General features: G+C 42.8%; 1 protein-coding gene across 1 annotated transcript in view; it reads left to right on the forward strand.

The window, feature by feature from the left end:
• Positions 1-23,424, forward strand: part of CDH1 (cadherin 1) — a 78,426-nt gene extending 55,002 nt beyond the window's left edge. The window contains exons 4-16 of the mRNA XM_077888233.1: positions 632-775; positions 903-1,058; positions 2,074-2,218; positions 4,127-4,302; positions 4,563-4,691; positions 6,788-6,970; positions 8,166-8,410; positions 12,407-12,552; positions 15,518-15,742; positions 16,051-16,281; positions 17,801-17,931; positions 19,252-19,395; positions 21,613-23,424. Of these exons, the coding sequence (XP_077744359.1) occupies positions 632-775; positions 903-1,058; positions 2,074-2,218; positions 4,127-4,302; positions 4,563-4,691; positions 6,788-6,970; positions 8,166-8,410; positions 12,407-12,552; positions 15,518-15,742; positions 16,051-16,281; positions 17,801-17,931; positions 19,252-19,395; positions 21,613-21,822 (2,265 nt within the window). The 3' untranslated portion in view covers positions 21,823-23,424. The remainder of the gene's footprint in view (positions 1-631; positions 776-902; positions 1,059-2,073; positions 2,219-4,126; positions 4,303-4,562; positions 4,692-6,787; positions 6,971-8,165; positions 8,411-12,406; positions 12,553-15,517; positions 15,743-16,050; positions 16,282-17,800; positions 17,932-19,251; positions 19,396-21,612) is intronic.
• The last annotated feature ends 1,637 nt before the right edge of the window (positions 23,425-25,061 follow it).

The raw sequence follows: 25,061 nt of genomic DNA on the forward strand, positions 1-25,061 counted from the left end.
CCCTGTGTGTGCATAAAGTTGTCTTTATCACACGTGAAAATTGTTCAATATAAGTCTCAAAGGATATATTTGGTTCCCATCCCAACAGCTTCTGTTAGAACAAATGGAAACCAAATAGATAAAATAACACAATGAGATTAAAGAATTTGTATTGATCACAAGTAGTTCTTAGTACCAATTCCATAAACTTAACTCATCTTCACTAAGAGCTCCACTTTGGGGACCTATACCCCTAGGAAAAACATAAGAGAAAATTGAAATGCTTGAATATCCAATTGTTGGATAAACTCTGATAATAAATCAGCAGTGTCATGTTTCATTAAAACCGACAGGTATCATATATTTAGGCTTGTGATAACTTGCAAAAGAATACTAAACCCTCAAACATGTAATTGTGTATGCATAATGATTACTTGAACTCTGGACATTAGAAGGATCAAAAGAGAACACAGTCTTTATTATGTGGCAGAGAGGTTCATTGGGTTGTGTTTTGTTACTAAGTTAAAACTGTTGACTGTCCTCAAGAAGGTTGGGGATGCTGGCTAGGTAGGTGGGACTATTTGGCCTGTATGTGTCTGTATGTATCTGTCCTGAATTATCTGATTTTGTTCTTCATCTTCTTTCTTTTTAGGATGCTCCCTCTAAAACCCAGACAGAGGTGCTCACATTTCCCAGTTCCCAGCATGGACTCAGAAGACAGAAGAGAGACTGGGTTATCCCTCCTATCAGCTGCCCGGAAAACGAGAAAGGCCCATTTCCTAAAAACCTGGTTCAGGTAGAGAAGGAGGTTCTCTATTTCTCTGGGAGCAGTTTGAGAGAGAAGGACCTAAGAGAAAAAGAGGGAAAGCCCCAATGTCAGGATCATTTCTTGATAATTCTGTTTCTTTCTCTTTGATCTTCAGATCAAGTCTAACAGGGACAAAGAAATCAAGGTTTTCTACAGCATCACTGGCCAAGGAGCTGACGCACCTCCTGTTGGTGTGTTTATTATTGAAAGAGAAACAGGATGGCTGAAGGTGACTGAGCCTCTGGATAGAGAACAAATTGCTAAGTACATTGTGAGTATCTCTCAGAAGCCTGCTAATAATCGGGTTGTATCCTTCCAAAATTTTTTTGTTCTCAAAGACCAAAAAATAAAGACCCCTCGAAGCCCCCCCCCCCCCCCAAAAAAAAAAAAACCCATGTTGGATCCCTAGATCAGATGTTCTGGACACATGAGGCTTAATTTGATACCTGTTGACAAGGGGGGAATGACAGAAGAATTGGAAAAAATGGGGAGGGGGGTTGATTTTTTTTTTTTTTTTCCCCATCAGGAATAAAGAGAGAAGAGACCTTATGATCATATGTGTTTTTAATTTTTTTTTAAGATTTATTTATTTATTCATGAGAGACAGAGAGGAGGAGACCTAGGCAGAGGGAGAAACAGGCTCCCCACAGGGAGCCCGATGTGGGACTCCATCCCAGGACCCCAGGATCATGACCTGAGCCAAAGGCAGATGCTCAACTGCTGAGCCACCCAGGCATCCCCATACATGAGTTTAGACCCAAGATACCAACTTAACTTATTCTTGGGGCTAAAAGTCCCTGCCCCAAAGGAAGAGGCCAGTTATGATATTGGGAAGCAAAAGCCATTCCTGGGCCTTGGTAGCAATGTGAACCTAGAAAGCTGGAGGGTAATGTATTGAGGCTAAATGCAGAAAACTCTGGGAGAGACACTAAATTGGAGCAACCAGAGCAAATTTTACCCTGCTGGGGAACAAGGGTGTTTTAGGCTCCCTCCCTCTCTTGTGTCTTAGGCCTGGCTCCCTATCCTTCTGTGGGAAATGGGAGCTCTGACCTGCTGGGGTGTTCTATGTCCATGAATCTTTACATATCATGACCTCAATCAGTGTCATGACATCACTGAAGCAGCAGCACTTGTGGGGGGAAGTTCTCTTCTGGGGGTGTCCATCCTTGGCTCTTAGAGAGTAGGAGGGAGTGGGGAGTACAGGCCTGCTAGAGTTCGAGCCACACGACTTCTCCCATTTTTTCCTCCTTGTTGGGGCCCAAGTAACTCTCGCTTGGCTCTTACAGCTCTACTCTCATGCCGTATCTTCTAATGGGAATGCGGTTGAAGACCCAATGGAGATCGTGATCACGGTGACAGATCAGAATGACAACAAGCCCGAGTTCACCCAGGCAGTCTTCCAAGGATCTGTCACGGAAGGTGCCCTTCCAGGTATGGTCTATAACGAGTAGCTGAATACTCAGAAAGACACTTAAATTCTTTGGACCTCAAAGTGTCGGGGCTTGTGTTTGGCATCAGGCTCTTCATAGGGACAGAACTTCTTTGGAAGCCTCTCTCTCTCTCTCTCTGTGTGTGTGTGTGTGTGTGTGTGTGTGTGTGTGTGTGTATGAGAGAGAGAGAGAGGGATCCCTGGGTGGCTCAGCGGTTTGGCGCCTGCCTTTGGCCCAGGGCGCGATCCTGGAGTCCCAGGATCAAGTCCCGCGTCAGGCTCCGGGCATGGAGCCTGCTTCTCCCTCCTGTGTCTCTGCCTTTCTCTCTCTCTTTCTCTATCATAAATAAATAAAATCTTTTAATAAAAAAAAAAAAAAAAAAAGAGAGAGAGAGAAACATCCTTTCTACAGAAGTGTGTATTATAAAATAGGAGCAGTTTGAAAATCTCACCCACCTCCTCCCCCTAGAAAAGAGGAACCTTCCCTGATTTAGAAACAGATCCTTGCCATTCCTGGCCATATTCTTTTCTCACCTCTATAAAGGTAACCACTGTCCTGACTTTTGTGGTAATCATTCCTTTGCTTTCCTTGATCTTTTTCATCATGTGTCTACCTACCTCTGTATATCTTGTTTGTTTTGCATGTTTTCTAGCTTTACATACATGGAATCCCACTCTACATGTATTTCCGTGATGTGCTTCTCTCATTCAGCTTTATGTACATAACATTCTTCATGTTGGCACCCATAGCAATCTAAAAGGTCATTCATTTTCATTGCCGTGTAGTATTCAATATTTTTGTATTTATATAAAACACTTTGTTCCCCTGTTAATGGAAATTGGGTTTGAGTTTCTTGCTGTTAGAAATAGTGTTCTCAGAGCATTATTTAACATATTTCCTGATGCATGCACACAAGACTTTGGGGGAATATCCGTAGTAGTGGGTTGCTCAATTGTAGGGTATGTGTCCATTCATTGTGACTACATGGTAACAAACTGTTTTCCAAACTGGTTGAACCACTTTACACGTCCACCAGCAATATATATCCTGGAATTGTTAGACTTTAGCTTTGTTGAGTGTGCAGTTGTATCTCTGTACAGTTGCATTTCTCAGATTTATTAAGGGGCTAATGAGCATTTTCTATGTTTGCTGGCCATTTGGGTTTCTTCTTGATGGCTTGTCTCTTCAAGTCTTTTTGCTCCTTTCTTCCCTTGGGCTCTTTGTCCTTTTCCTGTGGATCCCTAAGGAATTTTGTTGATGGCACGGGCGCTAGTCTTTTTGCAGACACATGTGCTGTAAGTATTCTCTGCTGCCTTCAAGGCCATGATCTCAAATGACCATTCTGTCTGGTGAAGCTGTGCCTGAGGAGCCAGTTGTGGATATTGGTGGGATTTTTTCCTATTTTTCACCTCATCCACTCAGTATGAGAAACATGGCACAGTGTTTTAATTTTTTTTTTTTTTTAATTTATTTATGATAGGCACACAGTGAGAGAGAGAGGCAGAGACACACACAGGCAGAGGGAGAAGCAGGCTCCATGCACCAGGATCCCGATGTGGGATTCGATCCCGGGTCTCCAGGATCACGCCCTGGGGCAAAGACAGGCACCAAACCGCTGCGCCACCCAGGGATCCCTAATTTAAGGTTATTTATTCTACATACTCCAGCCCCCATCCAGAATATCTATTGGAAAAGCTGAGTCCTTGGAACACTACTCATTGGGTGGAATGCTTTCTTTCTCCCCTACTACCACTTTGGTAAAAATTTTGGGAATGAGAGAATGGAGAAGCCATGACATGGTACTGTCCCTGGTACTCCTCCTTGAACACTCTGGACAGAATTGAACTGAGCAGTGCTGACTGGAATCCAAAGTGCAGCTCAACTGATTTGTCTCCTTTTGCACTTGCAGGCACCTCTGTGATGCAGGTGACAGCCACAGATGCGGATGATGATGTGAATACCTACAATGCTGCCATCGCTTACAGCATCCTCACACAAGACCCCCTCCTGCCTAGCAGCATGATGTTCACTATCAACAAGGACACAGGAGTCATCAGCGTGCTCACCACTGGGCTGGACCGAGAGGTCAGAGGTCAAGAGCATCTATAGGGTGTTGAGGGCAAATAAACATCAGCTAAATCACACTAACAATGCAAAACTCTGCCGAGGCCAGTGCTACTTACTATGTTTATCGTCTGAGCATTGCATCTAAGCATCACTCTAGAGGATTTGTACCTAGAAGGCCGGCTGATGTTGAAGCAAATGATCAAATAAGGTGTTTCCATGCGCTGGGCTGGGCTTGATGGTGCCGTTGGTCCTGACACCAATGTGTTTGATCTCTGCAGGGTGTCCCCATGTACACCTTGGTGGTTCAGGCTGCTGACCTGCAAGGCGAAGGCTTAACTACAACTGCAACAGCTGTGATCACAGTCACTGACATCAATGATAACCCCCCCATCTTCAACCCAACCATGGTAATTCTATAACCCCTTGGACAGTTTCCAAAGAAAGGTCCTCTGTTGTTTTATGGCTGCTCATGGGCAAACCCTTTGAAAATTTTCCCCAGAATAGTGAACTTTAAGAAGCAAACAGATTGGGATGGCAGTTGTCTCTGTCATCCTCAGCATGGGCTCTGTTGACATAGGTTTGTGAAGTTGCAAATGTCACCTAGGAGTGCCTGGCTGGTTCAGTCAGTGGAGCGTGTGACTCTTGATCATGGGGTTCTGAGTTCAAGCCCCACGTTGGGTATAGAGATGACTTTAAAAAAACCACTTGTTGATCTCGTGTCTTAATGTTGTGCATCTTGGTAACAAATCCTACCCGGTTTTATTTATTCATTGAACAAATATTTTCTAAGTTTATAACAACAGGAACTGTATTACACACTGGAGATTTTATCACAAACAAGACAGACAAAGGTTCTATTCTCAGTGGAGTTGACAGCCTAACCTAGAGAGGTTTGACAACTTGTACAAATTAATATGTACAATTGATTAAATGCAGATGAGAAGAAGGTACTGAAAGCCACATGAAAGAACCTTATATCTTAATACATTAGCTAGAAATAAGCTCAGTGGTTAGTAACAGAGACTTGACTCTTGTGCTTAAACAAGTAGGGCAAACTTTTCCTTGTGTCACAAAAAGCCTAGAGCTAGAGTATCTACACTGTCAATGGAACCTCCTTTGTCTTGCGCCCCACCATCGTTGGTGGATGGCTCCCATCCTCAGTGTCCCGTTGTGGCCCTAGATGGCTGAGCTCCAGCTATCTCTGTGCTTCATTCAGAAAGGAGACCCGCGCATGAAGAGCAAAAGGCATTGCTGTTAAACAGTCCTCTTCTGTGCAGACCCATCCCGCAACTTTCATTTACCTCCTATTAGCAGCTGCTGTCTTTGAAGATGACTGGAAATAAAATATTCTGTCTGGGCACATTGCTGCCCCCAACAGTATAGTTCGTGAAGAAGGGGTGAGTGGGTGTTTAGTAGGCAATTAGCAGTCTGCCACCTAATGTAGGCATTGTGAGTACAAGAAGGCTTCACAAAGACCATAACATTTACAAGAAGACTTGGAAGGAGATTGTCAAATGTGGAACAGGGGACAATGGAAGTGTTCTAGGCATAGGGATCACCATATGCAAAATGCCCTGAATCAGGCAGCCTGGGTGGCTCAGTGGTTTAGTGCTGCCTTTGGCCCAGGGCCTGATCCCGGGGACCTGGGATCAAGTCCCACGTCAGGCTCCCTGCATAGAGCCTGCTTCTCCCTCTGCCTGTGTCTCTGCATCACCTCCCCTTCCCCCTCCGTATCTCTTTTGAATAAGTAAATAAAATCTAAAAAAAAAAAAAAAAAAGCCCTGAATCAATAAAAAAGTTTTTAAGAACTGAAGAATAGGGGATGCTGAGTGGTTCAGTGGTTAAGTGTCTGCCTTTGACTCAGGGCATGATCCTGGAGTCCCAAGATCGAATCCCTCATCAGGCTCCCGGCATGGAGCCTGCTTCTCCCTCTCCCTCTGCCTGTGTCGGGGCCTCTTTCTCTTGTCTCTCATGAATAAATAAATAAAATCTTTAAATTAAAAAAAAATGAACTGAAGAATAGTCTGTGTAGTGAACCATATGAGATCAGGTCCTATAGGACCTTGTAGTTGGAGGTTAGAATTTTAGAATTTATCCTGGGTGCAAGGGGATGTCATCAAGGGTTTTAAGCAGAGGACTGTACTGACCAGACTTTGATGAAAATTATTGGTACCATTGGGAATGATGGGAGAGGAGGGGAGTAGTGGATAAGCCACAATGTGGAATTTGTTGAAGATCAAAGCAACTGGGCCAAAGTGTGCTGAGGGGCTCAGGTAGCCCTTGAAAGACTAACTCAGGTAGTCTTGAAGGCTGTTGCAATTTGAATGATCTTGGCTGTTCCACCAATAGGAAATAGAGGCCCAACTGGTGGAGTGGGCACTTCTCCAAGACTCTGCTCTTTGGATCTTGGGCTCAGAAAGGACTCCTTTAGCCCTCTTGGATATGGCTCCTCTATTAGTTGTCAAGATGTCCTAAGTGACTCATCTTCTCCTTTGCTCTGTAGTACCAGGGACGGGTGCCTGAGAACAAGGCTAACGTCGAAATCGCTGTACTCAAAGTGACGGATGCTGATGTCCCCGATACCCCGGCCTGGAGGGCTGTGTACACCATATTGAACAATAACAATGATCAATTTGTTGTCACCACAGACCCAGTAACTAACGACGGCATTTTGAAAACAACTAAGGTTTGTACGGTGCCTGGCAAGATGCAGGTATTGACATCTCAGCTAGCCGCCCACTGCCTTGTCCCCTGGTGTCTTCTCAGAAGTAGATCAACATGGCATTGGCGGGCTGGGGGTGGGCAGCTTTCCCAGGTTCTGGTGGACCATTTGGGGTTTGCAACTATTCTTCAGGCACATGTGAGAAGCTCCTACGCAGCCCCCTGAAATTGAGGAGAAAGAAAGTACCATCGGTTTTAAAAGGCTTTCTCCCTGAAACATTTGTCTACCCCCATATCCATTTTGCAAATGAGAGGAAAAATGGTTTACTGGTCTCTGCCATTTTGCCGGATTATTTTAGAAGTGGGACACATGACTTTGAAACCTGAAAATTTAAGAAGTTGGGTGACCTTCTTGTTGAGGTTACTAACAGCAGATCACTGAATTTGCCCCCAAACTTAGACTTCCTATTGAGCAAGTGAGCAAAGCCATTCATTTCTGCATCACTCACTACATAACCTTATTTCCCACCCAACATTTGATGTCACCATTTTCTATGCTACAAATGAAAGATAGAAGCTAGGAAAATGAGCCCCCGCCAAACACACTCGTTCACAAATGTTCCCGGTGTACTCCTTACAGCGACTCTATTTAGTATTTCCTTTTCCTATGTATTTGGATGTGGAAACAGACCCACAGGGCTAGGAAATGGCCCACCCTGGCTTTGTTTGACCTTTTTGCCGCCTCATTGGAACCGCGTGTTGTCACTAAACTTAACTGAGGTTAGTGAGTTGGACAAGCAGGGTCTTCTGTCCATCTGCTATCACAGAGACAACACGTCGCATAAGATATGAACATTCTTACTGGTCTTGGATAATAAATGACTTCCAGTATGAGCATTTCTTACTGGGTTTTGCTGTGTGAGGTTTCATGTAGTTCGTTTTTATTCTTCTGCTAGGGTTCTCATCTTGAATGTGGTTGCTTGTTAGCTTTTGAAAAACATCCATGGCCGGGCCTCCCTCTCAGAAATTACGATTTACTGGATTAGGGTGCAAGCCTCCCTTTTCTTCTCTAGTTCTTAAGTTAATTCTTCCTAGCACAGCTAGGTTTGAGAACCACAAGATATTGTTAACCAACGACAATAGTTAAGGATTTAATCTTTTTTTTTTTTTCCTAAGCTAACATAAAATAGGTTCTTTTAACTCATTTCTGTTCTCTTTAGGGCTTGGATTTTGAGGACAAGCAGCAGTATGTCTTGTACGTGACTGTGGTGAACGTGACCCCGTTTGAGGTCATCCTCTCCACCTCCACAGCCACTGTCACTGTGGACGTGGAAGATGTGAATGAAGCCCCCATCTTCATCCCTTGCCCAAAGGTAGTGTCAATCCCTGAAGACTTTGGTGTGGGCCAGGAAATCACATCCTACACCGCCGAGGATCCAGATACATATATGGAACAGAGGATAACGTAAGTAGGGAGATTTTTCAACAGACTAGCAGGAACTGGGGAGTTGTGTGTGTATGTGTATAAAATACTTAGTTCTTAGTATTTTATCATCGTTGGTCTGTGCAAGACCCTTCTCTTGTTTGGCTTGCCTTTTTTTTTTTTTTTAAACTCCCATTCCCCACACCTTTTCCATTCCCTCCACAGCCAGCCATTCTACTGTGTTGCTTCTCGAAGTTCATGCAGTGTAGCCGAAGGGTGGTTTTCAATTACATACGAGGTGTTGTATTATAAGAAGCTCACTATTTCTTCTCCTTTTATTTTTTTATTTATTTTTTTTCTTCTCCTTTTAAACTGGAAGGCACCTCTGTAATCTAAATCATATCCATGTGCAAACACATGTGCAAACCAAGAGCAACACCCCATGACCATGTAAGACAGAGAAGGTCCTTAATCTTTTGAGGGCTGGATTTGAGTAGGAAAAAACTATTTGAGCAAGCACAAATCCAAACATGAAACCTGTGTCTTGTGATTTGTAACGTGATTTCCCGGGAGAACAGAGCTTGTCCAATGTGCCCACTTCTTCTTCTCAGAGAAGTTCCTGCCTGTTCACATCTACTTTAGAGGAAACTGTAATACTGAACTATTTATAAAAAACATTCTACAAATCTGGAGTAGCATCTTGCTTACTAATTGAGTATATTCTTGTTTTGGGATGTGTTTGTGTTTTAGCATTAGTACTTTTGACTTGTGAAACTTCCAACTTCAAAAAGAGTTTAAGTGGGGCACCTAGGTGGCTCAGCAGTTGAGCATCTGCCTTCAGCTGTAGGGCATGATCCTGGGATCTGGGATCAAGTCCCACATTAGTCTCCTTGCATGGAGACTGCTTCTCCTCCCTCTGCCTGCGTCTCTGCCTCTCTTTCTGTGTCTTTCATGAATAAATAAATCTTAAAAAAAAAAACAAAAGTTTAAGTGGGACTTCAGCTTTTAAGATTATTCTGGGAATTTTTTATGCTGATTCTGTCCTGAGCAAAAGAGCTCTTGAATACCTTTAGACCACATATGTGCCCTGTACAGGAGAACTATATAAAGGGTGCAGGTAGTGAGCTTAAGCCTGCTAGAATTGAATGATTAGGTCAGGGATGATGGGGAATTTTTAAATGGAGGCTGATAACCTCCAAGCCTTCTGATTGTTTTCAACATATTTTTTTTTTTAATTTTTTAATTTATTTGAGAGAGGGAGAGAACATGAACAGGAATGGGAGTTGGGGTGGGAGATGTGTGGGAGTGAGGGAGAGGAAGAAACAGGCTCCCTGCTGAGCAAGGAGCCCTGATGTGAGCCCCAATCCCATGACCCTGATATCATGACCTCAGCTAAAGGCAGATGCTTAAGCAACTGAATCACCTAGGTACCCCTAGTTTTTAACATTTACTAAAAAAACAAAAGGCAGGGACAACACAACATGACATGATGTGCCACTTGATGTGATTCAGTAGCATGCACAGAGTACACTAAGGAAATTTTTTTTTTGGAGGAAACAAAAGTTGGGACAGAATGTAGTCAAGTGTTAGGATCTGATTTCGAAGAAATGCAGAGAATGAAGAAACTTAAATGCCACAGGAAGCAGTCAGCCAAATACAGAATGTGGAAACTATATGACAAATGGTACTGTTTCTTCAAGACATGAATGAATGGCAAAAGGGTGGGGGGGCTGCTGTCGATTAAGAGAGTACTGAGAGGAAAATGAACCAATTGTAATGTGTAGACTACACTTACATATGGACTCAACAATCCAACTATAAAAACACCTTTGAGTCAATTAGAGATACTTGAACATGGATGTGGCATTAAAATGACATTAAGTAACTATTGTTATTTTTGCAGGATGTGTTAGTGGCATTCTGTTTTTTTTTTTTTTAACCTTTTCTATATAAGATACGTGCTAAGGTATTTACAGGAGAAACCGTTTGATGTCTGAGATTTGCTTTAAAATTCTCTGAAGTTTGGGAACCTGGGTGGCTCAGTGACTCTTGATCTTGGGGTTGTGAGTTTGAACCCCATGTTGGGTATAGAGATTTCTTAAAAATAAAATATGAACTAAGTTAAATACTCTCATTTCATGCATATATTCAATGTACTGCTCATAATCCAAGGATTCTTACTGTGGTCCAAAATATAAGGGCTAGTAAAGTGTGTGTGTGTGTGTGTGTGTGTGTGTGTGTGTGTGTGTTTTCCAAGTCCCAAGAAGGCTTTGTTAAATGCAGAGGGGAGTGGGTGAGTCCTTCCTAGCTGCTGCTTTCCTCATGGCTGCCAGGACATTGTTCAGCTCCTTTTCCTCTTGGTGCAAAGATCTCCCCACCTTTTCTTTTTTCTTTTCTCTTCAGATTTTATGTATTTACTTGTGAGACACATACAGGCAGAAATGGAGGCAGAGGGAGAAGCAGGCTCCATGCAGGAAGCCCGATGTGGGACTCGATCCCTGATCTCCAGGACCACGCCCCGGGCTGAAGGCAGTTGCTAAACTGCTGAGCCACCCAGGCGTCCCGTAAGATGTGTTTATAATGAAATTCGAAAAGTATAGTGGAAGGGGCTCCTGGATGGCTCAGTCGTTTAAGCATCTGCCTTTAGCTCAGGTTTTGATCCTTGGGTCCTGGGATCAGGCCCCATGTGGGCCTCCCTGTTCGGCGGGGAAGTCTGTTTCTCCTGCTCCTCACCCTGCTTATTCTGTCTTTTCACTGTTCTCTCAAATAAATAAATAAAGTTTCTTTTAGAAAAAAGGAAAAGTATAGTGGAAAACCACAAACAATACTGTAGGGTTTTTGTTCAGTGATGAAACCTTGGATTTTTTGGGTTGATGTCTTTGCCTGCAGTAGTGAAATGAGTAGTTCAGAGCTTCTTCCTTTGGGAAGCTGGTCTGAAAGAGTCTACTTTTGAAAACACATAGAGATCATAGTATCTGTTGCTTACTGCAGGAATTATCCACGGATCCTAAATCTAATGAATGACAGCTAGTTGGTGAACAGCATATTGGCAACATTTTCTCCCCTTAGGTCATAGATTAATTACCAAAAGTAAAAAGGTACCTTGACTATAAAGAGATCTGGTTGCCTGTCCCTTACCCCAGTGATCAGAGTTAACCTCACCAAGAACAGATGTCTTGTGCCTCCTAATGTGATTGATACACTGAGGACACATGTCACCTATGCAGTGTTCTTCTTCCCCTTCCCTCGCATAATCTACTTAGGGAATAATCAGACCAACTCAAATTGAGGGGCTTTCTCTAAGATAACTGGCCTACATTTTTCTTTTTCTTTCTTTTTTTCAAGATTTATTTATTTTAGAGAGAAAGAGCTGCAGGAAGGAGCAGAGAGGGAGGGAAGGGAGAGAGAGAGAGAGAGAGAGAGAGAGAGAGACTGAGAGACTCAAGCCAAATGTGTGCTGAGTACAGAGCCTGATGTGAGGCTTGATCTCATGACCTGAGCTGAAACCAAAAGTTGGGCACTTAACAAACTGTACAATCACATCAAGTGGCACATCATGTCATGTTGTGTTGTCCCTGCCTTTTGTTTTTCCAAAAAGTGTTGAGAAAGAAAAGAAAGGCTAAGGAATAATTCCGTGTTAGGGAAACATGATGTTTAAATGTCACGCATGAATGGATCCTGGATATGGGCAGGGATGTTCTGGAGGACAGTTTTGGGGAAATTGACAATTTAATTATGTGCCATATATTAAATAATAGTATTATATCAAAGTTAAATTTCCTGAAATTAAATCAGATGGTGTTATATATATAAATGCCTCTGTTCTTAGGGGATAATACACTGAAGTATTTATGAATAAAAGAACATAATGTCTGCCATTTATTCTCAAATGATGAATTCAACAGTGGGTAAATCCAGGTGAAGGGGACATGGATGGTCATGCTTTCCTGTACATGGAATAGGTCAACAAAAAGGAACCTTAGCGTTCTTCACCTACATGCTGTTTACTGTTCTAAGCCAGAGCTTGTGCCTTTTCAGGTATCGGATTTGGAGGGATGCTGCCGGTTGGCTGGAGGTTAATCCAGAATCTGGTGCCATTTTCACTCGGGCTGAGCTGGACAGAGAGGATTTTGAGCACGTGAAGAATAGCACGTATGAAGCCCTCATTATAGCCATTGACAACGGTAAGGGTGCCCTTAGCATTTGGCCTTTGCTGCCTCACTCTCCTGGCTAGTTTGCTTTCTTGCCCCCACCCTTCTTTTAGAGGCAAGAATTCATTCTTTTTCTTGTTTTATGAAACAAAAGTATATGATTTTCAAAAGTACAAATAGGTGGAGCAGAGGTTCTTTTTACCATTCCATCTTTATACCTGAACCCACTCCTTCCCCACAGGAGCCAGACTGCCTGGATCTGGATCCTAGGATGAAAGCTTAGGTCCCTCACTTCCTTGTTCTGACAAAATGATAATACCCCATCTGAATTTTTCTTAAAAGATTCTATTGGGACGCCTGGGTGGCTTAGTGGTTGAGCACCTGCCTTCGGCCCAGGGCGTGATCCTGGAGTCCCAGGATCGAGTTCCGTGTTGGGCTCCCTACATGGAATCAGCTTCTCCCTCTGCCTGTTTCTGTCTGTGTCTCTCATGAATAAATAAAAATTTTTTAAATTTTATTTATTTACTTATTTGAGAGAGAGTGCACGAGCAGGGTGAAGGGGTGGTGGAGGAGGGAGAAGCAGACTTCCCACTGAGCAGGGAGCCTGATGTGGGGCTCAACCCCAGGACCCTGGAATCATGACCTGAGCCCAAGGCAGATGCTTAATCGACTGAGCCACCTGGGCGCCCCCCATCTGGATTTTTAATGAGTTCATTTATATAAATGTGCCCTAGAAGAGTGCCTGCTACACAGTGTATGCTCTACAAGGACTACCATCATTTTTATCTTTATCATTAGGAGTGAATCGTGGCTCCTTCCAGACTGTTTCCATGTATTTGATTACATTTATATGCATATAGAAATATAGTATTATGAAGCCACTATCTCCTTTATAGCCTGGTTTTGTTTTTATTACAAAAACCATTAAAATTTAATTTATTTGGTATTCTTATTATTTACAATATGTCTTTTTTTTTTTTTTTAAGATTTATTTATTGGGATCCCTGGGTGGCGCAGTGGTTTAGCGCCTGCCTTTGGCCCAGGGCACGATCCTGGAGACCCGGGATCGAATCCCACGTCGGGCTCCCGGTGCATGGAGCCTGCTTCTCCCTCTGCCTGTGTCTCTGCCTCTCTCTCTCACTGTGTGCCTATCATAAATAAATAAAAAAAAATTAAAAAAAAAATAAAAATAAGATTTATTTATTCATGATAGAGAGAGAGAGAGAGAGACAGGAGGAGGGAGAAGCAGGCTCCATGCCGGGAGCCCGACGTGGGACTCCATCCCGGGACTCCAGGATCACGCCCTGGGCCAAAGGCAGGCGCTAAACCGCTGAGCCACCCAGGGATCCCCCTACAATATGTCTTTAAGACAGATCTACTTTGACACCTTATAAATCTGAAAATATTATCTTGGATGTAGCATCAATGACTCATTCACATCTTAAAGAGCACTGGGGTGGTTTCCACTTGTTCATTATTTCCATGAGTTTTATAAGTAAATGTCCCTGTCCTTGCCTTTATGTGCAAGTATATCCCTCAGCTAGATATTTAGAAACCATGTGGGAACTGTTCAAACCTGCTCTCTTCCTAGGATTGTGATAGATTCTCTTTCTCTTACCAACTCCCCAACTTCTGGAGGTAGTAACTCCAGGCTTGACGATCTGAAAACACAGCAGGGCAGGTAAGGCCATGATGGAGCTGGACAGGTGGCTGTTGAATGATGCAGCCTCCATCACATTGTGAATGTCCTTGGATAAGTCTGGCCTGTCGGTTAGAATCTGAAGCGTGCTCCTGCAGCTGTAATTTGAAAGCAGGTTAAAAGCAGAGAGCAAGGCAAATAAGGCCATGATGGGGTCTCAGTCACAGAATGCTTTTGCCTGAAGGGAAAGCTAGCCCCTGGCTTCAGCCACACCGGGTGGCTGTCTCTGGCTGCATGGGAACGCTCCAGCTTGGCCTGGAAATAAGTGGAGGAGATGTCACTTGAACATAGGTTGGTGCCTTTACTTTCTGTAAAGGAAGGGCCAAGGGAGTATTTTAGTTTTGTAGACCCATGTGGTCTTGATTGCCTTTGCACCCGAGCAGCAGCCATAGAGGGGTCCCTGGGTGGCTCAATTGGTTAATTGCTTTCAGCTCAGGTCATGTTCTCGGGGTTCTGGGATAGAGCCTTGTGTCGGGCTTCCTGCTGCTGGGGAGCCTGCTTTTCTCTTTCCTTCCCTCTCATACTCTCCCTTGCTCTTTCTCTCTCTCTCTTAAATAGATAACATTAAAAAAAAAAAAAAAAAAAAAAAAAGGCAGCCAGACAATCTGTAAAAGGGGAATGAGCACAGCTGTGTTCCTAAATTGTTCTGAAAGTATTAGTTTGCTGACCCCTGACCTGATAATAATGACTAAGGTATGGTGGTGTCGAATTGTCATAAATAAATATATTTATTTTTAAATTTTTAAAAAAGATTTTAGGGGATCCCTGGGTGGCTCGGCAGTTTAGTGCCTGCCTTCGGCCCAGGGCGTGATCCTGGAGTCCTGGGATTGAGTCCCACATTGGGCTCCCTGCATGGAGCCTGCTTCTCCCTCTGCCTTGTTTCTTTCTCTGTCTCTGTCTCTGTCTCTGATGAATAAATAAATGAAATCTTAAAAAAAAAAAAAAAAGAAAAAAGCTCAACCCTTTGATAATGACCTTAAAGCCAAAGAAGTTCTGAAAAGGGAGAACTGGTAGGGGGGCAATGAGGAATTCTTAGAATGGTTAAAGTTTAATAGATGCATAAAGGTATGTGTAGAAGAGGGATGAGGATGTCCTTGGTATGAGAATAATTTGAATAATAATTAAAGTGGTGCCAGAGAGCAGCCCAATCTAAAGTGAAGATGACTTGGGATGGGGAGGGCTTCTGGTGATGGAGCCCTGAAGAGCCAAGCCAAGATTGGGATTTGGTCTGAGGGAGGCAGTAGAGCTTCATGAATGAATGTTTCTGAGCTATGGTATTTCCTTTTTTTTTTTCCTTAGGTTCTCCAGTTGCTACTGGAACGGGAACTCTTCTACTGGTCCTCTCTGATGTGAATGACAATGGCCCCATTCCAGAACCTCGAAATATGGACTTCTGCCAGAAAAACCCACAGCCTCATGTCATCAACATCATTGATCCAGATCTTCCCCCCAACACATCTCCCTTCACAGCAGAACTAACACATGGCGCAAGTGTCAACTGGACCATCGAGTACAATGACCCAGGTGGGAATTGGAGTCTTACTTCAGAAAAGTTGACCCCATGCTTTCCCTGCTTCCAACACCGTCCCCTTCTGAAATTCCCTTCTCAGCTCCCAGATGTCACCGCTTTTGTTTGATGTTTGTTTATTTGCCCCTTCTGCTTTCCAGGCATTCCACCAAATGTCCCTTTCCTTTCTGGTATCTGACTTGCAACATACTGCCCAGTAATCTGCAGCCCAAACAGTTCCTTTTTCTTTACCCCAGTATTTATTCTAGAATGAGATTTTTTTTTCTCCCCTTGTCCCATCATTTATTTTTGTTGGTTCCTCCAGCTCGTGAATCTCTAATTTTGAAGCCAAAGAAAACTTTAGAGTTGGGTGACTACAAAATAAATCTCAAGCTCACAGATAACCAGAACAAGGACCAGGTGACCACCCTAGATGTGTTTGTGTGCGACTGCGAAGGTGTCGTCAACAGCTGCAAGAGGACGGCGCCTTACGCCGAAGCAGGCTTGCAGGTTCCTGCCATCTTGGGCATTCTCGGAGGAATCCTCGCTCTACTAAGTATGTATGCTTGGCAAGTGTTGCAGCCTTTGGCTTCTAAAATAGGGGATCTTTATCCCTTACTGAACAGTTCAGAGATAAGTTGGCCAAGACTGGAAGGCAGCCTTACTCCATTAAATTTTAGCAGGAGCCCAGTCCTTCTGTTTTGTTCTTTCAGTCCCTCACAGCAGTTCTTCTCATGCTCAAATACCTACAAATCACCTGCATTAGGGTTCTTTTTTTTTTTTTTTTTTCCTTTTACCTGCATGAGAATTCAGATCCGGTGATCTGGGAGGTCTGGGGTGGGGGCCTCAGATTCCACATTTGTCACCAGCGCCCAGGGGGTGCAGATGTTGCTGGTCGTTGGACCAACTTGGAACAGCAAGGCCTTGCAGCACTATCCTCACCTGAGCCCATGTACAAGCTGGTTCCTATGGTTGATGAAGACACAGAGAAGGCTTGATTGGACTGTGGAGGGCAAAGAGGAGGCCAACATGGCTGGAATAGAAGAAAGTTCTTAGAGGGAACAGTGGGACCAGCTTGGGATTTTGTTTTTGTTTTGTTTTTTAAGATTTTATTTATTTATTCATGAGAGACACACAGAGGCAGAGACACAGGCAGAGGGAGAAGCAGGCTCTGTAGGGAGCCTGGGATCCCTGGATCACAACTCAAGCCAAAGGCAGATGCCCAACCACTGAGTCACCCAGGCATCCCAGGAGGTTGGGTACTTCTAAGAAATTTTTTCTCCAAGTCTTGTTTCAATGCAATACTACTTCAGTAGTGTATCCTATAGAGATACTTGGGGGGCACAAACGCCTATAAAGAAAACACACTGAAGTTTAATACATTTTTCATTAATAAGAAATAGCTTTAAAAAATTTTAACAATTAGTTATTAATCACATGTATCCTCGAAATATCCCAAGGTCACATGAAAACTTTGGAAACCAGATTTTAGAGCTTGCTTACATGATTTTTGTCTTAAGAGAAAATAAGGAATATACAAGCTATCATATGATCTCTGTCACACTTCTTGGAACTGATTAAAAATAATTACGTATCTGTCAATCACATTTAGGCTGACCCAACCCTCCTCACAGACCTTCAGTGGTTCCAATTCAGAATCAAAGCCAAAGTCCTCCCAATAGTTACCACATTCCTGCCACCCCTCTGAACTCCTTTTCACTTTCCCCCTCACTAACCCTGCTAGGCCATGCTCATCTCCCCTCTTCTTAATCATGCCAATTTTGCTCCTGCCTCAGGGCCTTTCCCCCTACCATTTCTTCTGCCCTAGAGCATTTTAGCTCAGGTTCTGGGAAATGACTGTTTGGTTTAAGTCCAGTTAAAGACTACACTTGAATTCCCATTTAATTGGCTACTGTGTTACACTGCATATATTAACTTCAAGTTATGTGAGCATCACCATTGTGGGTTGTCTGACAGCCCTCTGCCTGGTGGGCAAGGCAGTGCTGCTCTGTGATAGCTGCATTTTATGGCCTTCTTGACCTGTGGCTCTCCTTATTCTCTCTTCACCACACCAGTCCTGATTCTGCTGCTTCTGCTATTTGTTCGGAGGAGAAGGGTGGTCAAAGAGCCCTTACTTCCCCCAGAAGATGACACCCGGGACAATGTTTATTACTATGATGAAGAAGGAGGTGGAGAGGAGGATCAGGTATGTTTTCTAAACAGTGATAAAAAGCTAAATTGCCATCTCTTTATTTGGAAGAAGCGATGATTAGAAGAAGGTAGACATTTGAAATAGCATGTTCTGTTCGGCGCCCAGATGAACGAACAGAGGCAAAGGGCAGTTAAGCAACTTAGCCAGTCACACAGGTAGGAAGCAGTAGAACCAGGTGTCTGATTCCAGAGCTTAGCCTCCTCATCGATGTCCTCAGGACACAAACTTCAAATTATCTTTAACATAAAGCAACTACTCTGTTGTAATATTTTGTTTCCCTTGAGCTTTTAGGTATGCCAAACGTTTTTTCCCCACTTTTTGTGGATGTTAAATCTTTAGCCCTTTATAGATGGTCTTGCCTTAGCCTGGAGTTTTCAATTTTTTTAAATAATCTCTGAGCCCAACATGGGGCTTAAACTTGTGACTCCAAGATCAAGAGTTGGTTGCTCTATTGACTGAGCCAGCCAGAAGCCTTTTGAAGAATTTTTGAAAGTGTTTAGAAAGGGAACTTCAGGACCCATCTCAGAGTTCTACTTTTGGCTCCGGCCATGCATGAATGTGTTTGCTGAACTCGTCTGGAAGAACAGTTGCTGATTAGAATTTCAGTGCCTGGTGTATGCAGCATATTAGGGTACAGAGCAGTGTCCATCGGGGTTAACTGCTGATCTCAGCTGGTGCCTTAGTCTATGTGGGCTGCTATATAGGATACCACAGACAGGTTGCTTAAAAACCACAGAAATTTTTCTCAGTTCTGAGGATTTGGTGTTTTCGGGGAGGGGGGCTGCTTCCTGGTTCGCAGGCAGCCATAATGTCACGTGTACTTCAACAAGGCAGAAGGGGAGCTCTAGGGTGTCTTTTATCAGGGCACCAATCCTATTCCCAAGGGCTCCGTATACCATCCTGACTTCATGACCTCCCAGAAGTCGCACCTCCAAATAGCACCACATTGGGGGTTAGGCTTCAACGTGTGAATTTTTTGAGGGACACAGACATTCAGTCTATGGCAGCTAGGCTCACAAGAATCTGTAGATTGACTGGGATTTATCCAATAAGGTACACAGTCTACATCCACACCCAGAGTTATTCCTCAGAATCTTTTTATGCTGTATTTTATTCTAGTGATATTTTGAAAACTCTCAGGTTTAAAGCTCTCATTTCCGATTATATTGGCACATGCTTATAACTATCATTCAGTTGACAGGACATGATCTGATATATCCAAATATAGCCCTGGACTTTTTTTTGTTGTTGTTGTTGTTTTTGTTTTGTTTTGTTTTTTAACTCTTTGCTCTATTTTTATCTTTTTCTCCAAAGGACTTTGACTTGAGCCAGTTGCACAGGGGCCTGGATGCTCGGCCTGAAGTGACTCGCAATGATGTGGCCCCAACCCTCCTGAGTGTGCCCCAGTATCGGCCCCGCCCTGCCAATCCTGATGAAATTGGAAACTTTATTGATGAAGTAAGTTAGCAAAGTCAAAAGCTATGGTGCAACTCATCTCTAAAGTCAGGAGCATCCCAATGATAGATAGATAGATAGATAGATAGATAGATAGATAGATAGGAGCAGTTGTATTGAAAGTGAGGAGAAAGTGTTTAGATTCTTTGCTTTACCATGTTTTCTCCTTGCCTGATCCCTGAATGCTATTTTTTGTTTGAGTCTCATCAGAATTTCAGAACTAAAAGCACTTCAAATTGTTCCTAGTGAATTTGCAGTATCCATATGGCAAAACCAAGAATTGCTTGTAAGGATTTAGTAGAACTAGAAATGAAACTAAAGAGATTCAAAGTAGATCCAATTTGGTTTCACTAATGAGTCTTCTTGCCCCTGCATCCCACTGCTGGTTGGGAAGTGATAGTAAGTGTGTATCACAGGTCTACCTAGGGGCCAGGAAAATGGCATCAATTTGTAGATGTCAGAAATACATTCAGCTATAAACTCTCAAAGCTTTTAAACAGATAGGAGTAGATTAACCCCATGAATCCTTGTTCCCATGCTTGTTGCCACATAATCACAAGATGCCTGCTACACTTTCAGGCTTTGGGTCTGTATTCTAGTCAAGAAGGAGTAGGAAGGGCGGAGCAGAGGCCAAAGAATCTTTGTTCTAAAAAAAAAAGAAGAAGAAGAAGAAGAAGAAGAAGAAGAATCTTTGTTCTAGCAAAGTGTTAATGCAAGTAGGGAATTCATCCCATATGTTACTGGCCAGAACTGTCACAAGATTGTCCTTATCTGCAAGGGAGAATGAGAAATAAGGCATTAAGTTAATTAGCTTAGGGTAAGATGAGGACAAATTAGGGGTCAAGATGAACAAAGAACCAAGTAAGATAATAGTCCAGCAGGATCTATTTCCTTAAACAATGTTCCCTGATCACTTGCACAGTTACTGAATGATTTTTAGGCCTTGTCTGGATGGTCCAGTGGCTCTCAGTGAGTCTTCCTGGTAGAGGCTGGTTTTGCTTTAGTTTCCTATGGTAGTTGTCACCAGGGACTACACAAAGCACACCAGTGTTGGAAGTGACCAGGCCACATTGATTTTAGCCACTGGATCTTCTAGAAAGCTGGGATTAGAAAGGTCCAGTTAAAACCTTCCTCTTAGGGGATCCCTGGGTGGCGCAGCGGTTTGGCGCCTGCCTTTGGCCCAGGGCGCGATCCTGGAGACCCGGGATCGAGTCCCACGTTGGGCTCCCAGTGCATGGAGCCTGCTTCTCCCTCTGCCTGTGTCTCTGCCTCTGTGTGTGTGTGTGTGTGTGTGTGTGTGTGTGTGACTATCATAGATAGATAGATAGATAGATAGATAGATAGATAGATAGATAGATAGATTTAAAAAAAAGAACTTCCTCTTAGGGGATCCTTGGGTGGCTCAGCAGTTTAGCGCCTGCCTTCAGCCCAGGGTGTGGTCCTGGAGTCTCGGGATCAAGTCCCACATCGGACTCCCTGCGTGGAGCCTGCTTCTCCTTCTGTCTGTGTCTCTGCCTCCCTCTCTCTCTCTGTCTCTCATGAATACATAAATAAAATCTTTTAAAAAAACAAAACAAAACAAAAAACCTCCCTCTTAGGTAAATCTGAATTCAGGTCCTTTCCTCCATTCACATTCATTTGTGTATCGTCACATCTGATAGTAGCTTTTTTTTTTTTTTAACTTAGAATATTAATGTCATTACATTACTTACAAAATAATGTTATAATAATTTTATTATGAATAAATATATAATAAATTTGTAAAATGTACATAAAGAAAAAAAATGCAATCCTTCCTTACTGCCTCCAACTCTATTCTCTAGAGTTAACCATTAACAGTTTGGCATTCATCTTTCCAGACCTTTCCAGGTGGCGATGCTGTATGGACCAGTATGACTATCCTCATTGTTTTCAGCCTCTGTCCATCCCGACTGGCTTGTTTCTCTCCTGCCTACATATAATTTATCATTAGTTTAGGGGAAACATTCTGCGTATTTACCCATAATGTTTTCTTTTCATCAAACAACATATTGTTTATCCTCCTTGCCAGTTTGTATAAATTTACCTTATTGGTGCGGATTGCTCCCTGTGTTCTCTAGGATGGTTGTTGCGTTATTGTGCATTACATGCTGCTGCTTGAGGCACCTAGAGAAGGCATCTTGCCTGACAGGTGTGTGATTCCTTTCATTAAAGGATCCTACTATCTTCTTTCTTCTTTAGAACCTGAAGGCAGCGGACACTGACCCTACTGCTCCTCCTTATGACTCTCTGCTCGTGTTTGACTATGAAGGAAGCGGTTCTGAAGCTGCTAGTCTGAGCTCCTTGAACTCCTCAGAGTCAGACCAAGACCAGGACTATGACTACCTGAATGAATGGGGCAATCGCTTCAAGAAGCTGGCGGACATGTATGGAGGTGGCGAGGACGACTAGGGGACTTGAGACAAATGAAGATGAGTCCTTATACCATGTGGTAGAAAATGCGGAGGTGACTGTTTTCAGCTCCCTTCATCTGAGAGGAATTTCTGGAGAAGAGAAAATGCACAGTGATATATAGTTAGGATAGTTAGGATTTCTACTTTATAGATCTAATCTGTGTGTTTGTTAGAACGATTTTGACCTATTCTTTGAAGCTTTTTTTTCTTTCTTTCATCATTCTTTAAATGGTGATGCTGTCCAAAAGACCCCCCACATGTTTATATTTCAAAAGAATAGCTAAAGCCTCCAGAAGGTTCTGCTAGCAATTTGCAGATTGCCTTATTGACTTGTCTCATTTTTTTAAAGGAAGGTAGGGCTAAACTACCCTATTGTGTTTGTGTGTGTGTGTGTGTATGTGTAATTATTTTTAATTTGTGTTCTTTTTTCTCCTATCACTGCACTGGTGTCCCGTGTTCTAATAACCACTCTTAACTCCTTCTGAACTTACATTGCCTCAGACAGGAGTTCTCTGCTGCAGAAATTATTGGGCCCTTTCAGGATAAGAGACTTGGTCTTAGTTTGATGGTAGTGTGACTGGGTATTATGGACTCGTAAGGACTTTAGTGGTTCTCCTTTTTTATTTCCTAAGTACATAAATTGAAATTCATATCCATCCACTGACTTGTTCTGCATTAAGTGTGTTTGTCATGTGGAAGTCATTATTGGGCTACTTTGGTTCTGAACAAGGAGCATTGACCAGAAAAGGTGGTGAATTTTCAGGTGCCACTCAACTTCTAATGTTCACTTATCACTCAAACAGAAGAGTGATCTATTCTGACGTTTAGCGTAGTGCCTGCAGTGCTGCAGCCAAAGATTAAAGGCGGTTTGTCAAAGCCAAGGGCAACATGAAAAATGGACTTGGAGGTGGCAGGCGGGATGGGTCATTGAGCCTGTTGTTTTAGCAAACTGATGCTGAGGATAACTGAGGTGGCTCTACCTCTAGTCCTGAAAATTCTGAAGAATGGAAGAATCCCGACAAGTGTGTCCTATCGCGATCCTTAGGTCACAGTTTGTACCTGAGGCCAAGAATCCCCAGGTGCCTGCTTTTGTTAATGTCTACCGAAAATGCAGCCTGATCTGGACTCAGGTGCCCCAATTCTAAGTGTGCATAGAAAACTGACAATATTAGGAAATTCTTTTTTCCCCCCTTAGGAGCAGGAAGAAAATATGACCCTAAAGGGTTTTGGCAAAGGGAGGGTGGGGAGAGCTTTGACTTGGATTTTTTTTAAATTGAAATGTGAACTTCAAGGAACTTTTGAGAACCATGGGAAATAATTTTATCTTAAATTGCTTTACTGTCTGTCAGCTGTTTTTCAAAGAAAAAAAAAATCATCCCTGCAATCACTTCTTGGAATTGTCTTGATTTTTCAGCAATTTAAACTCTAATTTAGTCCTGTATAGAGAATGTTAATGTAGTTTTGAGTGTATATGTGTGTGGGTACGGATAATTTTGTATTTTCTTTAGGTCTGGAAAAGGAAAACAATTTAAGCTGCGAAAATTCTTAAATATTCATTTTTATAAATTTTATTAAAGAATTTTGTTAAACCATTGTCAAACACTTGTTTTATATGATTATACTACAATTCTAGGCAAGACCAGAGATAGTTGAGCTCATTCAAAACATGGGGAAGGAAACTTCATGTTGAAATGACTCCTCCAGAACTTTGTGTCCTTTTATTGTGGGCAGAATGCAGGAAACTGCATTTAAAAGGTCACTTTATTTGAAAAATAACTATCCATGTGGTATATGGAGAAACCATTAAAATTCTCTTATTATTGGAAAAATTGTGGGTGACACTGAGGGACCAAAAAAAGTTGAGCTTCAGACAGTATTCAGTGGGTCAGCCAAATTGGTGTAGTTCAGGGGTCCACCGTCAAAAATGACCCTAGCCTCTCCCCAGGGGACATTGGGCAATTTCTGGAGATACTTTGATTGTTGCGACTGAGGAGGTGCTACTGGCATCAAGTCCAGGCCAGGGATGCTGCTAAACATCCGACAACAAAGGACCACCACGCTCAAGATGTCAGTGGTGCTGCTAAGAAAACCTGTTCTGTGACTTGACTTTGTTGGAGGGGTATAATATTGTTTGTGTGTGTGTGTGTGTGTGTGTGTGTGTGTGTGTAATTTTTAAATGGGGGTGAAATATATATACATAGATCTTACTTGACTTACAGTGTGGTTATATCCCAATAAACCATCATAAGTTAAGAATATTTCAAGGGCAGCCCAGGTGGCTCAGTGGTTTAGTGCCTGCCTTTGGGATCGAGTCCCACATCAGGCTCCCTGCATGGAGCCTGCTTCTCCCTCTGCCTGTGTCTCTGCCCCTCTCTCTCTCTCTCTCTCTCTCATAAATAAATAAAATATTAAAAAAAGAATATTTCAAAAATGCATTTAATATGCCTAATCCACCAGACATGATAACCTAATCCACTTTTTTTTTTTTTTTTTTAAGATTTTATTTGAGAGAGAAAGCACAAGTTGTGGGGAGGGGCAGGTAGAGAGGGGAAGGATGTGGGGCTTGATTTTGGGATCATGACCTGAGCCACCCAGGCACCCCTAGCCTAATCCACTTTCAATGTGCTCAGAACATTTACTTTAACCTACAGTTGAGTGAAAGCATCTCACACAAAACCTGTTTTGTAATAGTGTTGAATAGCTCCGACAGTGAGAAACAGAATGGTTGTAAGTGTATCAATTGTTTACCTTCCAGATCACAGGACTGACAAGCTGTGGCTGCCACTGCCCAGCATCATGAGGGAGTCTGACCATATTTTGCTAGCCCAGGAAAAGATCAAAATTTGAAGTATGGTTTCTACTGAATGTGTGTTACTTTCAAGGGTACAATTCAGTGCTATTAAGTACATTCAAAATGTATAACCATGTTTCCAGAACCTCTGCATCATCCCAAATTCTAAAACCATAGGTGATAAGTCCCTGTTCCCTCCTCTCCCAGCCCCAGTTACCTCCATTCTACTTTTTATCTTCATGAATTTCACTCTGCTAGGTATTTCATATTAGTAGTGTCATGTAATAAGTGTCCTCTTAATTTTGGCTTGTTTCACCTGGCTTCATGTTTCCCGGTGTCCTCTGTATTGCAGCCTGTGCCAGGACTGCATTCCTTCTTATAGCCGACCATTGTTTCATTGTGTCTATGTACACCAAATGTTATTTATCCATTCATCTTGGGTAGTT

The sequence above is a fragment of the Canis aureus genome, chromosome 3, assembly GCF_053574225.1.
Source record: "Canis aureus isolate CA01 chromosome 3, VMU_Caureus_v.1.0, whole genome shotgun sequence".
Taxonomy (NCBI): domain Eukaryota; kingdom Metazoa; phylum Chordata; class Mammalia; order Carnivora; family Canidae; genus Canis; species Canis aureus.